Genomic DNA, 13,583 nt, shown 5'->3' with positions numbered 1-13,583 from the left:
CCTCTCCTGCTAGTGATCCGTACGACCTTTGCTCTGATCCATAGTGTTTAATCAGAGAGAGGGAGCCTTGATGAGGCTGTGATCTGATTGGTCTGTAGCTAGGCTTTCGTCTCCACGCATCTCATCACTGCTCATTCATCACTATGCTGTCTGGAGGCTCCTTAGAGAGGTCACACACACGCACTTGCATGTGTGCACAAACACACAAACGCACACACATCTATGGAGATAACAGTCACGTACAACAGGTTGTGAAATAATGCGAAACAATAGTAAACGGAAACAAAATAATTGCTTATTGAATTGAATGCACTCACTTGTCAACTTCATTTAAATCAATGTTTATTTTTAAGTGCAAGGTTTCTACACTACAGTATTTGTTTGGCCACTCCAGTTGTCCTAGATACCTTCCCAAAGCCCAACATTCCATCCAAATAGAAGTAATTATTTCAGTCAAATTTATTTAAAAAGCCCTATTTACATCAGCCGATGTCACAAAGTGCTATACAGAAACTCAGCCTAAAACCCCAAACAGCAAGCAATGCAGATGTATATTTCTGTGTATTATTTGAACTTATCAGGTATGAAGACCCAGATGCGGACAATGTCGAATTAACAATGGTTTAATTATCCGACAGGGGCAGGCAATAGACAGTTCAAGGCAGGCAGGGGTCAGTAAACCAGAGGTGGAGCAACGGTACCAGACGGCAGGCCGGCTCAGTGTCAGGGTAGGCAGAGGTCAGTAATCCAGAGGTGGGGCAACGGTACAAGTCGGCAGGCAGGCTCAGTGTCAGGGTAGGCAGAGGTCAGTAATCCAGAGGTGGGGCAACGGTACAAGTCGGCAGGCAGGCTCAGTGTCAGGGTAGGCAGAGGTCAGTAATCCAGAGGTGGGGCAACGGTACAAGTCGGCAGGCAGGCTCAGTGTCAGGGTAGGCAGAGGTCAGTAATCCAGAGGTGGGGCAACGGTACAAGTCGGCAGGCAGGCTCAGTGTCAGGGTAGGCAGAGGTCAGTAATCCAGAGGTGGGGCAACGGTACAAGTCGGCAGGCAGGCTCAGTGTCAGGGTAGGCAGAGGTCAGTAATCCAGAGGTGGGGCAACGGTACAAGTCGGCAGGCAGGCTCAGTGTCAGGGTAGGCAGAGGTCAGTAATCCAGAGGTGGGGCAACGGTACAAGTCGGCAGGCAGGCTCAGTGTCAGGGTAGGCAGAGGTCAGTAATCCAGAGGTGGGGCAACGGTACAAGTCGGCAGGCAGGCTCAGTGTCAGGGTAGGCAGAGGTCAGTAATCCAGAGGTGGGGCAACGGTACAAGTCGGCAGGCAGGCTCAGTGTCAAGGTAGGCAGAGGTCAGTAATCCAGAGGTGGGGTAACGGTACAAGTCGGCAGGCAGGCTCAGTGTCAGGGTAGGCAGAGGTCAGTAATCCAGAGGTGGGGCAACGGTACAAGTCGGCAGGCAGGCTCAGTGTCAGGGTAGGCAGAGGTCAGTAATCCAGAGGTGGGGCAACGGTACAAGTCGGCAGGCAGGCTCAGTGTCAGGGTAGGCAGAGGTCAGTAATCCAGAGGTGGGGCAACGGTACAAGTCGGCAGGCAGGCTCAGTGTCAGGGTAGGCAGAGGTCAGTAATCCAGAGGTGGGGCAACGGTACTGGACGGCAGGCAGGCTCAGTGTCAGGGTAGGCAGAGGTCAGTAATCCAGAGGTGGGGCAACGGTACAAGTCGGCAGGCAGGCTCAGGGTCAGAGGCAAGCTCAGGGTCAGAGGCAGGCAGAGTGGTCATGCAGGCGGGCTCAGAGGCAGGACAGGCAAGGGTCAAAACCAGGAGGGCGAGAATAAGAGAGACGGGGAAAAGCAGGAGCTGAGACACAAAAACGCTGGTTAACTTGACAAACAAGCCGAACTGGCAACAGACAAACAGACAACACAGGTATAAATACACAGGGGATAATGGGGAAGATGGGCGACACCTGGAGGAGGGTGGAGTCAATCACAAAGACAGGTGAAACAGATCAGGGTGGGACAGAACTATCTTTGAATTAGATAGACACGCTGTCACGTCTTTCCACCAATCATTTTACTTTGTCTATGCTTTATAATTTGATTTGTATGTTGTCCCCTTGAGAACCACTCCAGTTAAATACAGTACCTTTCCATATCCCACCAACCCAACAGCCTCCATCACCCATCTCTCCCAGTCATTCGTATTCATAGACACAGGAGGAAAAACGGCATGAGGCCTACGGTATATTGGAAATTATATTGTTGAGAAAATATCATTCCTATCATTTGTGTTGTTGTTTCATTCCAATTTGATTCAATATTGTTTTAGTTATCCGTCTGTGTGTGGAAAACCTGAGACTCTCGTCTCTGCACACAGATTGACGGGAGTGATAGGATCTCCTAGTGCTATCTAACTCCCATTATAAATACATACATATTCTCGGCATGGATTCAATTCAATTGGATACACTATTCCATTTGTACCCTAGCTCTCTGCAATACTCCCTAGTCTATACGTCTATACCCAAGTACCGATCTTAATTTGACCACTCTTTTTTTTGCTGAACATTTTACCGCACCAGAGGAAATGCAGATGAGCTTTGTGATTTACATAAATTCACTGAAAACGCACACTAACACACGGTTATATTCAGTGTTGCACTTTTCATGTAGGCTACTTTTGGCCAGCTAATTGCCAAACCACTAACATTAAGCACAAAATAGGTCAATTTAAGATCCTACATCCATAGGTAACTTAGGAAAGCTAAGGTAGGGAAGCTTTAGGGGAAGCATTGGTTGTAGAAATAGAATGATAATAGTAAATATATTGCTATGCTTGAAGCTGTGGATGAAGCTTTGGTTTGGTCCTTAACACAAGCATAACCGTTATAACAACAGTCACTAACATTATTTTGTTTGTTTGGTGGTTGTAATTGGATGAGAAAGAAGCATAGAGCAGATGAGATACGGAATAACAGGGAGTAGGATGAAACCCTAGACACTGATCTGAGGTGTTTTGCAACGTTAATAGAAACAGTCATGACTCATGGGAGGGTAAACTGGTCCTAGATCAGTTTTAGGGAGTAGGATGTTGAAATTGCCCCTAGACACTGATCTAAGGTTAGATTTGCATTTCTCCTCCTAATAGAAACTGTCATGACTTGTGGAAGGGTAAACTGGTCCTAGATCAGTGTCTACAGGATCTCTTTCTCTGAAACACACACACAAACTAACAAACACACCCGCTGGTTGGTGAAGTGAAGTAAACGTTGGTGGGACGTGTCGTCGTGGCTAAACGCTAAACAGAAGTTTGGGGCTAATCATCCCTTGTCTTGGTTCTGCTTGAGAGGATCAGCCAGACAGACTGAAGTCCTCAGGGTAACATACATCGACAGCTTCTCTCTCTCTCTGTTTCTTTCTATCTTTTCCCTCTCTTTCTGTCTTTTTCCTCTGGTTTTTCTCTCTCTCTCAATTCAATTCAATTCAACTTTATTGATGTGGCAAGTTAAATGACTTACATTGTCAAAGTATACATATAACAAAAATGGTGGATCCAACTGCAATAATAATAGTAGTAGTGGAAATGAGATTAACTTTAACAGCAACTACAACAACAATATTAATGAGAATAATAATACATTAAAGCAATAGTAGTAGACCAGTCAAAACTAAATAGGAAATATTATTGACATTGCGCTTTTCACTGGCTGTCCCTCAGGTTGTGTGTGTCTCTCTCTCTCTCTCTCTCTCAATTCAATTAAATTCATTTCAAGGGGCTCTATTGGCATGGGAACCATATGTTAACATTGCCAAAGCAAGTGAAGTAGATAATATACAAAAGTGAAATAAACAATTTCTCCACCCTGTCGCTCTCTCTCTCGTTTTCCTGTCTTTCTGTTGTTTTCCCTCTTTCTCTTTTCTCCACTCTCTCTCTCTCTCTCTAATACTCTGGTTACAGGTATTGTAGGACTTTATGTACTGTAGGGTTTTAAGGTATTGTAGGACTTTAGGTACTGTAGGTCTTTATGTACTGTAGGGCTTTATGTACTGTAGGGCTTTATGTACTGTATGGCTTTAAGGTATTGTAGGGCTTTAAGGTATTGTAGGACTTTAGGTACTGTAGGGCTTTATGTACTGTAGGGCTTTATGTACTGTAGGGCTTTAAGGTATTGTAGGGCTTTAAGGTATTGTAGGACTTTAGGTACTGTAGGGCTTTATGTACTGTAGGGCTTTAAGGTATTGTAATGCTTTAGGTACTCTAGGGCTTTAGGTACTGTAGGTCTTTATGTACTGTGGGGCTTTAGGTACTGTAGGGCTTTAGGTACTGTAGGTCTTTATGTACTGTAGGGCTTTAGGTACTGTAGGTCTTTATGTACTGTCGGGCTTTATGTACTGTAGGGCTTTAGGTATTGAAGGGCTTTAGGTATTGTGGGGCTTTAGTAAAGGGACATGTTATTTGGTACTGAGTTAGTTGGTTCGAGAAAGAGAGAGGAGAGGGATGCTGTGGAATAGAGGAGACTGATAGAGTAAAAGAGAGAAAAGGGGATGGATGAATAGTTGAGAAGAGAGGGAGGGATAGAGGAGGAAAGAGGGAGAAAAACGAGTGAGAAAAGAGAGGGAGGTAGATTGCATCCCCTGGGGGCCATTGTGCTGTCTGTCAGTGTTGTTGTGCCTGTAACATATCCATGAATGATAGAGGCCAGCTCTGCTCATATCAGTCTATGTGGATTGGGTGGGTGAACGTGCTTGTGTGTGTGCCCAGTGCATGCGTGTCTCCTTACATGCGTGCTTACGTGGATGTATGTCGGTCTGTGTGTGTGTGTGTGTGTCTGTCTGTCTGGTTGTGTATGTCTCTGTGCGTCTGTGTGTGTGTGTGTCTGTCTGTCTGTCTGTCTGTCTGTCTGTCTGTCTGTCTGTCTGTCTGTCTGTCTGTCTGTCTGTCTGTCTGTCTGTCTGTCTGTCTGTCTGTCTGTCTGTCTGTCTGTCTGTCTGTCTGTCTGTGTGTGTGTGTGTGTGTGTGTGTGTGTGTGTGTGTGTGTGTGTGTGTGTGTGTGTGTGTGTGTGTGTGTGTGTGTGTGTGTGTATGTCTCTGTGTGTGTGTGTGTGTGTGTGTAATAGGATGTGCAGGTGGTCATTGGTGGATAATGAAATGAGTTTCAGGTGGAGACATGGCAGAGGGGTGTCAAGGGGTTAGAGATGTGTGACTGCAATATGTCTCCATGGCAACAGTCAATGAGAGTTAGTTTGTGTGATGGAATGGCTGCTGTTCAAGAGAAGGAGAGAGAGAGAGAGAGAGAGAGAGAGAGAGAGAGAGAGAGGGTGGGAGGGAGATGGGGGAGGTAGGGGAGAGAGAGACAGAGAAGGGAGAGAGGAGGAGAGAGAGAGAGAGAGAGAGAGAGAGAGAGTGAGGGAAAGATGGGGAGAGCGAGAGAGAAAGAGAGCGAGGGAAGGAAGGAAAGGAGAAATCAAACTGTATTTGTCTGTGTTTGTGTGTCAGTTTGTGTATGTGTGTGCTGGGTTGTAATCATTAGTCCAACCAGTTGTAAAATGGCACATTAAAATGAGAGTTTCTATTGGACAAATTCAGGTAGGTCCCTCCCCGTTCCTTTCCATTGGCTTACAACAGGATCGGCGTAATGAATCCGCCCCTTGTGTACTGTCATTGTTATGTACGTCTGTTGTTGAATCTACACTGAGTGTACAAAACATTAGGAACACCTTCCTAACATTGAATTGCCCTCAGAACAGCCTCAATTCGTCGGGGCATGAACTGGACTGTATGTCCTTTGGGGGTGGACCAATGTTGATACACACGGGAAAAACCCAGCAGCATTGCAGTTCTTGACACAAACCGGTGCACCTGGCACCTACTACCATACCCAGTTCAAAGGCACTTCAATCTTTTGTCTTGCCCATTCACCCTCTGAATGACACACATACACAATCCATGTCTCAGTTGCCTCGAGGCTTAAAAATCTTTCTTTAACCTGTCACCTCTCCTTCATCTACACTGATGGAAGTGGATTTAACAGGTGACATCATTAAGGGATCATAGCTTTCACCTGGATTCACCTGGTCAGTCTATGTCATGGAAAGAGCAGGTGTTCCTAATGTTTAGTAAAATCAGTGTATGTGGGTTTCAGTACATGTGTACATGCGTGTTACAGCAGGGAGTTCTTCTATTTAATGGCATGTTGTGTTTCATAGAGCCAGACTTGGCAACCAATAACTTCTCTTTATCTCTCTCTCACGCTCTCTCTCTCTCTTCCTCCCTCTCCCTGCCTCTCTTTCTCTCCCTCTCTTCCTCCCTCTCCCTCCCTCCCTCCCTCTCTCTCTCTGGTAAGCTGATGCTATAGTGGTTATTTATGTTACCGTTCTGCTCCGCTGCGCCCTCACATTAATTATCCTCCAACCCAGGTGCTCGGCAGACACACACACACAGACACACAGACAGACAGACAGACAGACAGGCAGGCAGGCAGGCAGGCAGGCAGGCAGGCAGGCAGGCAGGCAGGCAGGCAGGCAGGCAGGCAGGCAGACAGACAGACAGACAGACAGACAGACAGACAGACAGACAGACAGACAGACAGACAGACAGGCAGGCAGGCAGGCAGGCAGGCAGGCAGGCAGGCAGGCAGGCAGGCAGACAGACAGACAGACAGACAGACAGACAGGCAGGCAGGCAGACAGACAGACAGACAGACAGACAGACAGACAGACAGACAGACAGACAGACAGACAGACAGGCAGGCAGGCAGGCAGGCAGGCAGGCAGACAGACAGACAGACAGACAGACAGACAGACAGACAGACAGACAGACAGACAGACAGACAGACAGACTACCACCACCATAAAAACATCATTGAAGTCAGAGTCCCCTATATATATACACACAGTAGATCTACTACACTGCCTCACAGAATCCACTGTATCCCGTTAGCTGGATTCACACTGATGATTCTAAAAGGTACCTGGCTTTAGAGTTGGTCTTTGTTCGTGATGGATTCATTGGCTTCCTATTTCTATTTGTCTCCCTCTTCTTGTGTGTGTGTGTGTGTGTGTGTGTGTGTGTGTGTGTGTGTGTGTGTGTGTGTGTTGTGTCTGAAGACATCCGTGACCGTAGGAAGAAGCCAGTGATGCTGTTTATCCACGGAGGCTCCTACATGGAAGGAACCGGAAACATGTTTGACGCCAGCGTCCTCGCAGCCTACGGCAACGTTATCGTGGTCACTATGAACTACCGTCTGGGCGTCCTCGGTAAGTTCTGACTACCGCTGTGTGTACACACACACACACACACATTGCACGCACGCACACACACACACACACACACACACACACATTGCACGCACACACCAGACCTGGGATAACTATAGTTTTAAGTATCTCAGGAAGTGGCTACTTTTTGTTGGATTGGCTGCCATCAACGAATGGCTGGGCTGCGTCTGGAACTGCATGTTATAGATGGAATGAGTAAAGCGCCCACTATCACCTATACTACTCCCATCTATCTGACAGTCATGCTTGATCGACACAATACATTTCTGTCTGAACATCGCGAACAGGAAGTTGGACGCTTAGCAGAAACAACTCCGTACGTCTTTGTCCATCTGAGGGTCAGGGTTCTTGTTTCAAACCCACGCGATACCATATTTAAAGGGATTGGTTACTCCGAATTCAAACTAACATGATTTTCCACCTACCTTGGCTGTAGTTGATTCAAGAAGGCAGTTTTGGGATATTTCGTTTTCTTTTGACACTTAGCCATGTTTTGGTACTGTTAGCACTCTCAGTAACACTGTTCTTGTACCCCGTGCAATAAAACTGTCACTTATTTTTCAAGCAACATTTTTATGAGCATGTTGTTACGTGATACTTTTGTGATTGCATAGTAATGAGCTGAGAGTTTTTGTAAGTACTTCACACAAGAGGAATAGTGACTGCTCCTTATTCCACTTCTGTAAAACTCTGTTATTATGCAATTATAAAGCAAAGACCTATGTAAAAACAATGTTGCTATTGTAATAATCACAAAGTTACTCCACATGTACAATAACTTTATGTCAAGTGGTACTGTATTACCTTATGTCTCACTCATTATGAAAACATATTTGTTAGTCATTTTGAAGCTGCGTAAGAGGTGATTCCATGTCCCTCGTGTATTTAATTCTAGGCTACAGGGTATATTAAGCTTCATAGCTAAGAGCCGCCCAAACCATGTGCTTATACCCGTATATTTAGACTAAGGCAACTAACTGTTGTAGTTTTTGGTTCTTCAGCAAATATTTGGCAACCATCAAATAAGTATTTTTGTTTTTTAAATAACTTGCATTTATTCAAATACCTTTTAAATATGATTTGGTTTTCTTAAAGGTATTCAAAATACCTTTCAAATACTCTTTGTTTTTCTGACCACATTATTTGAATATCAAAGACAATAGTTGCCTTTTAGTTGAATCTCTATATCGATATCGATACAGTGCCTTGCGAAAGTATTCGGCCCCCTTGAACTTTGCGACCTTTTGCCACATTTCAGGCTTCAAACATGAAGATATAAAGCTGTATTTTTTTGTGAAGAATCAACAACAAGTGGGACACAATCATGAAGTGGAATGACATTTATTGGATATTTCAAACTTTTTTAACAAATCAAAAACTGAAAAATTGGGCGTGCAAAATTATTCAGCCCCCTTAAGTTAATACTTTGTAGCGCCACCTTTTGCTGCGATTACAGCTGTAAGTCGCTTGGGGTATGTCTCTATCAGTTTTGCACATCGAGAGACTGACATTTTTTCCCATTCCTCCTTGCAAAACAGCTCGAGCTCAGTGAGGTTGGATGGAGAGAATTTGTGAACAGCAGTTTTCAGTTCTTTCCACAGATTCTCGATTGGATTTAGGTCTGGACTTTGACTTGGCTATTCTAACACCTGGATATGTTTATTTTTGAACCATTCCATTGTAGATTTTGCTTTATGTTTTGGATCATTGTCTTGTTGGAAGAAAATCTCCGTCCCAGTCTCAGGTCTTTTGCAGACTCCATCAGGTTTTCTTCCAGAATGGTCCTGTATTTGGCTCCATCCATCTTCCCATCAATTTTAACCATCTTCCCTGTCCCTGCTGAAGAAAAGCAGGCCCAAACCATGATGCTGCCACCACCATGTTTGACAGTGGTGATGGTGTGTTCAGCTGTGTTGCTTTTACGCCAAACATAACGTTTTGCATTGTTGCCAAAAAGTTCAATTTTGGTTTCATCTGACCAGAGCACCTTCTTCCACATGTTTGGTGTGTCTCCCAGGTGGCTTGTGGCAAACTTTAAACAACACTTTTTATGGATATCTTTAAGAAATGGCTTTCTTCTTGCCACTCTTCCATAAAGGCCAGATTTGTGCAATATACGACTGATTGTTGTCCTATGGACAGAGTCTCCCACCTCAGCTGTAGATCTCTGCAGTTCATCCAGAGTGATCATGGGCCTCTTGGCTGCATCTCTGATCATTCTTCTCCTTGTATGAGCTGAAAGTTTAGAGGGACGGCCAGGTCTTGGTAGATTTGCAGTGGTCTGATACTCCTTCCATTTCAATATTATCGCTTGCACAGTGCTCCTTGGGATGTTTAAAGCTTGGGAAATCTTTTTGTATCCAAATCCGGCTTTAAACTTCTTCACAACAGTATCTCGGACCTGCCTGGTGTGTTCCTTGTTCTTCATGATGCTCTCTGCGCTTTTAACGGACCTCTGAGACTATCACAGTGCAGGTGCATTTATACGGAGACTTGATTACACACAGGTGGATTGTATTTATCATCATTAGTCATTTAGGTCAACATTGGATCATTCAGAGATCCTCACTGAACTTCTGGAGAGAGTTTGCTGCACTGAAAGTAAAGGGGCTGAATAATTTTGCATGCCCAATTTTTCAGTTTTTGATTTGTTAAAAAAGTTTGAAATATCCAATAAATGTCGTTCCACTTCATGATTGTGTCCCACTTGTTGTTGATTCTTCACAAACAAATACAGTTTTATATATTTATGTTTGAAGCCTGAAATGTGGCATAAGGTCGCAAAGTTCAAGGGGGCTGAATACTTTCGCAAGGCACTGTATATATTTGACTGCCTTGAGTATTTGAAAAGTTGCATTTTTAAATAAACTACCAAATTGAACAATTTTCTGCCCAGGTCTGGCACACTCACACATACAACACAAATACACATAAACACACCCACAAACACTGTATTCCCAGCGACAAAGATAACGAAGGAGAATTGCAATACGAAGGAAATATCTCAACTATCTGTGTTCTCCAAAGTTTCTCCTCCACATACTGTAATTCCACTGTTGATTGCTCTTGTCTGCAGAGTTCCTCTGATGTAAGGTCTGGCATCGATTGGTCTGGTCTGATGCAAGTGCTTTGTGTGCAGACAGAGTCTGAGCTCACTGCTAAATATATATTTTTTTACAAGACAGAAATATTGGAGCGAGTCGTAGTCATGCAAATTAAAGACATCTTTATAGGGTCGGAAATATACTTCCCTATTTTTCACTTTAACTACACCAACGCAGAGCAGAGCAAGGGAAATAGATCACACGACTTTCATCTTAGAAGATAAAAGTAGATAGAAGTAGATTAAAAGTAAGTCTCGGACTTCTCAGATATGATGCATTTTTGAAACCACGAGCACTCATGTGATACTGTATGCCTGAGTCATAGAGATGTATCATACACTATGCAATGCTATGTCCTAAGTATTTAACCCTCGAGAGTCTATTGGTGCGTCAATTTAAGAAATGAATTTAAAAAATCCCTATCAAAATCCGTCAATTTAAGCTAGAGATATTTCTTTTTTTGCACGGGCTGGATCTCGATATCCAGCATTGGCCAATGGCGGCCTTCTGCATCTGTGGTGGAAGCTACAGAGCTACAGCGGTGTTTGTCAGAGAATGAAACGTTCAGAAAAAAACGGTTTTCTCACGAAAACGTCTGTAGCATCTGAACGGTTTGGCCTAAAAAATAATATGATCTAATAATAATCTAATAATAATCTGATAATCTAATAATAGTAATGATCTAATAATAATCTGATAATCTAATAATAGTAATGATCTAATAATAATATGATTGCATCTATGGAAAGATGAGACTCTCACGAAAACGATGGTGGCCTCTGTCTGAAGGTAACCGGGTACCGGTTTTGAAAACAACGGCAACAGCATCATGCTTACAAAAGCAGCAGTACGAGCTGCCTGTATTGTACGCTACCACGCTAAGTTTGTGTTTGTATTCATTGTGGATCCCCATTAGTTCCTGCCAAGGCAGCAGCTACTCTTCCTGGGGTTTATTATGGATCCCCATTAGTTCCTGCCAAGGCAGCAGCTACTCTTCCTGGGGTTTATTATGGATCCCCATTAGTTCCTGCCAAGGCAGCAGCTACTCTTCCTGGGGTTTATTATGGATCCCCATTAGTTCCTGCCAAGGCAGCAGCTACTCTTCCTGGGGTTTATTATGGATCCCCATTAGTTCCTGCCAAGGCAGCAGCTACTCTTCCTGGGGTTTATTATGGATCCCCATTAGTTCCTGCCAAGGCAGCAGCTACTCTTCCTGGGGTTTATTATGGATCCCCATTAGTTCCTGCCAAGGCAGCAGCTACTCTTCCTGGGGTTTATTATGGATCCCCATTAGTTCCTGCCAAGGCAGCAGCTACTCTTCCTTGGGTTTATTATGGATCCCCATTAGTTCCTGCCAAGGCAGCAGCTACTCTTCCTTGGGTTTATTGTGGATCCCCATTAGTTCCTGCCAAGGCAGCAGCTACTCTTCCTTGGGTTTATTATGGATCCCCATTAGTTCCTGCCAAGGCAGCAGCTACTCTTCCTTGGGTTTATTATGGATCCCCATTAGTTCCTGCCAAGGCAGCAGCTACTCTTCCTTGGGTTTATTATGGATCCCCATTAGTTCCTGCCAAGGCAGCAGCTACTCTTCCTTGGGTTTATTATGGATCCCCATTAGTTCCTGCCAAGGCAGCAGCTACTCTTCCTTGGGTTTATTATGGATCCCCATTAGTTCCTGCCAAGGCAGCAGCTACTCTTCCTGGGGTTTATTATGGATCCCCATTAGTTCCTGCCAAGGCAGCAGCTACTCTTCCTTGGGTTTATTATGGATCCCCATTAGTTCCTGCCAAGGCAGCAGCTACTCTTCCTTGGGGTCCAGCAAAATTAAGGTAGTTATGTACTATTTAAAACATTACATTTCACGACAGATTTCACAACACATTAAGTGTGTGCCCTCAGGCCACTACTTTACTATCACATATCTACAACATAGTGTGTATGTTATCGTGTGTGTGTGTGTGTGTGTGTGCCTGTGTGTGCCTGTGTGTGCCTGTGTGTGTGTGTGTCTCTTCACAGTCCCCGCAGTTACATAAGGTGTATTTTTATCAGTTTTTTAAATCAGATTCTACTGCTTGCATCAGTTACTTGATGTGGAATAGAGTTCCATCTAGTCATGGCTCTATGTTGTACTGTGTGCCTCCCATAGTCTGTTCCCATAGTCTGTTATAGACACACACACACTTTATTGTAACATATTTATTTTTCATACTGTATATCCAATGCGATGAATGACATATTAATGTGAAACGAGTGTGTGTGTGTGTGTGTGTGTGTGTGTGTGTGTGTGTGTGTGTGTGTGTGTACATGCATGCGTGTGTGCGCGCATTAGTGCGTACTGCACGTGTGTCCATCCTGAACAGTGTAGGTTGTCAGGCTCTGCGTGTGATCTCAGTTCAGACGCTGATCATGGTGACCTTTCAAAACCATGAATGATAGGCTACAGTACATGGTATATAATTAAGCAATAAGGCCCGAGGAGTTGTGGTATACGGCCAATATACCACGGCTAAGAGCAGCTCTGACGCACGACGCAACGCGGGGCAGCTCTACCACTGTTATACTCCGACTACAGTGGTAGGAGTAAATCCTGGAATTCCCTGAATTCACATTCTCACTTAGAGCCCCTTAGAGACCGTTTATTTGTGGAACCACTACATTTAGGTTTGTCTCTTCAAGGGATACTTCTGGATTTTGGCAATGAGGCCCTTTATCTACTACACGACACTAGGATGCTAGTAGATACCCATAGACTTAGTTAGCATTGGCTCGCGAAACTACCTCTAACTTCCCTCATACAGGACACAGAGACATAAAGATGGTATCCATGAGTTCATATGACTCTGGGGAAGTAGATTACATTCCGAAGTATCCCTTTAAACTACATGTTTAGTGTCAGGTGGTTTTTATACCCCATTACCACAGAATAAATCCCATCAAGACATTAGTTGTATACCATTTAATTATCCCTTTAACATGATCTACATTACTGTATAAACTGGGTGGTTCAAGCCCTGAATGCTGATTGGCTGACAGCCGTGGTATATGAGACCTTATACCACAGGTATGACAAAACATTCATTTTTACTGCTCTAATTATGTTGGTAATCAGTTCATAATAGCAATAAGGCACCTTGGGGGTTTGTGGTATATGGCCAATACAGTACCGCTAAGGGCTGTGTCCAGGCACTCCGCGTTGCGTCGTGCATCAGAGC

General features: G+C 44.2%; 1 protein-coding gene across 4 annotated transcripts in view; it reads left to right on the top strand.

Moving 5' to 3' along the window:
- LOC110500852 (neuroligin-2-like) overlaps nucleotides 1-13,583 on the top strand; it is a 210,935-nt gene that overhangs the window by 124,088 nt on the left and 73,264 nt on the right. For all 4 annotated transcript variants that reach the window (XM_036957939.1, XM_036957938.1, XM_036957936.1 and 1 more), the window contains one exon: nucleotides 7,097-7,246. In XM_036957939.1, coding sequence (XP_036813834.1) covers nucleotides 7,097-7,246 — 150 coding nt within the window. The remainder of the gene's footprint in view (nucleotides 1-7,096; nucleotides 7,247-13,583) is intronic.

This window comes from Oncorhynchus mykiss, chromosome 21 (assembly GCF_013265735.2).
Source record: "Oncorhynchus mykiss isolate Arlee chromosome 21, USDA_OmykA_1.1, whole genome shotgun sequence".
Classification (NCBI taxonomy): Eukaryota; Metazoa; Chordata; class Actinopteri; order Salmoniformes; family Salmonidae; genus Oncorhynchus; species Oncorhynchus mykiss.
The sequence above is the reverse complement of the archived record's forward strand: the minus strand, read 5'-3'. Positions and strand labels throughout refer to the sequence as shown.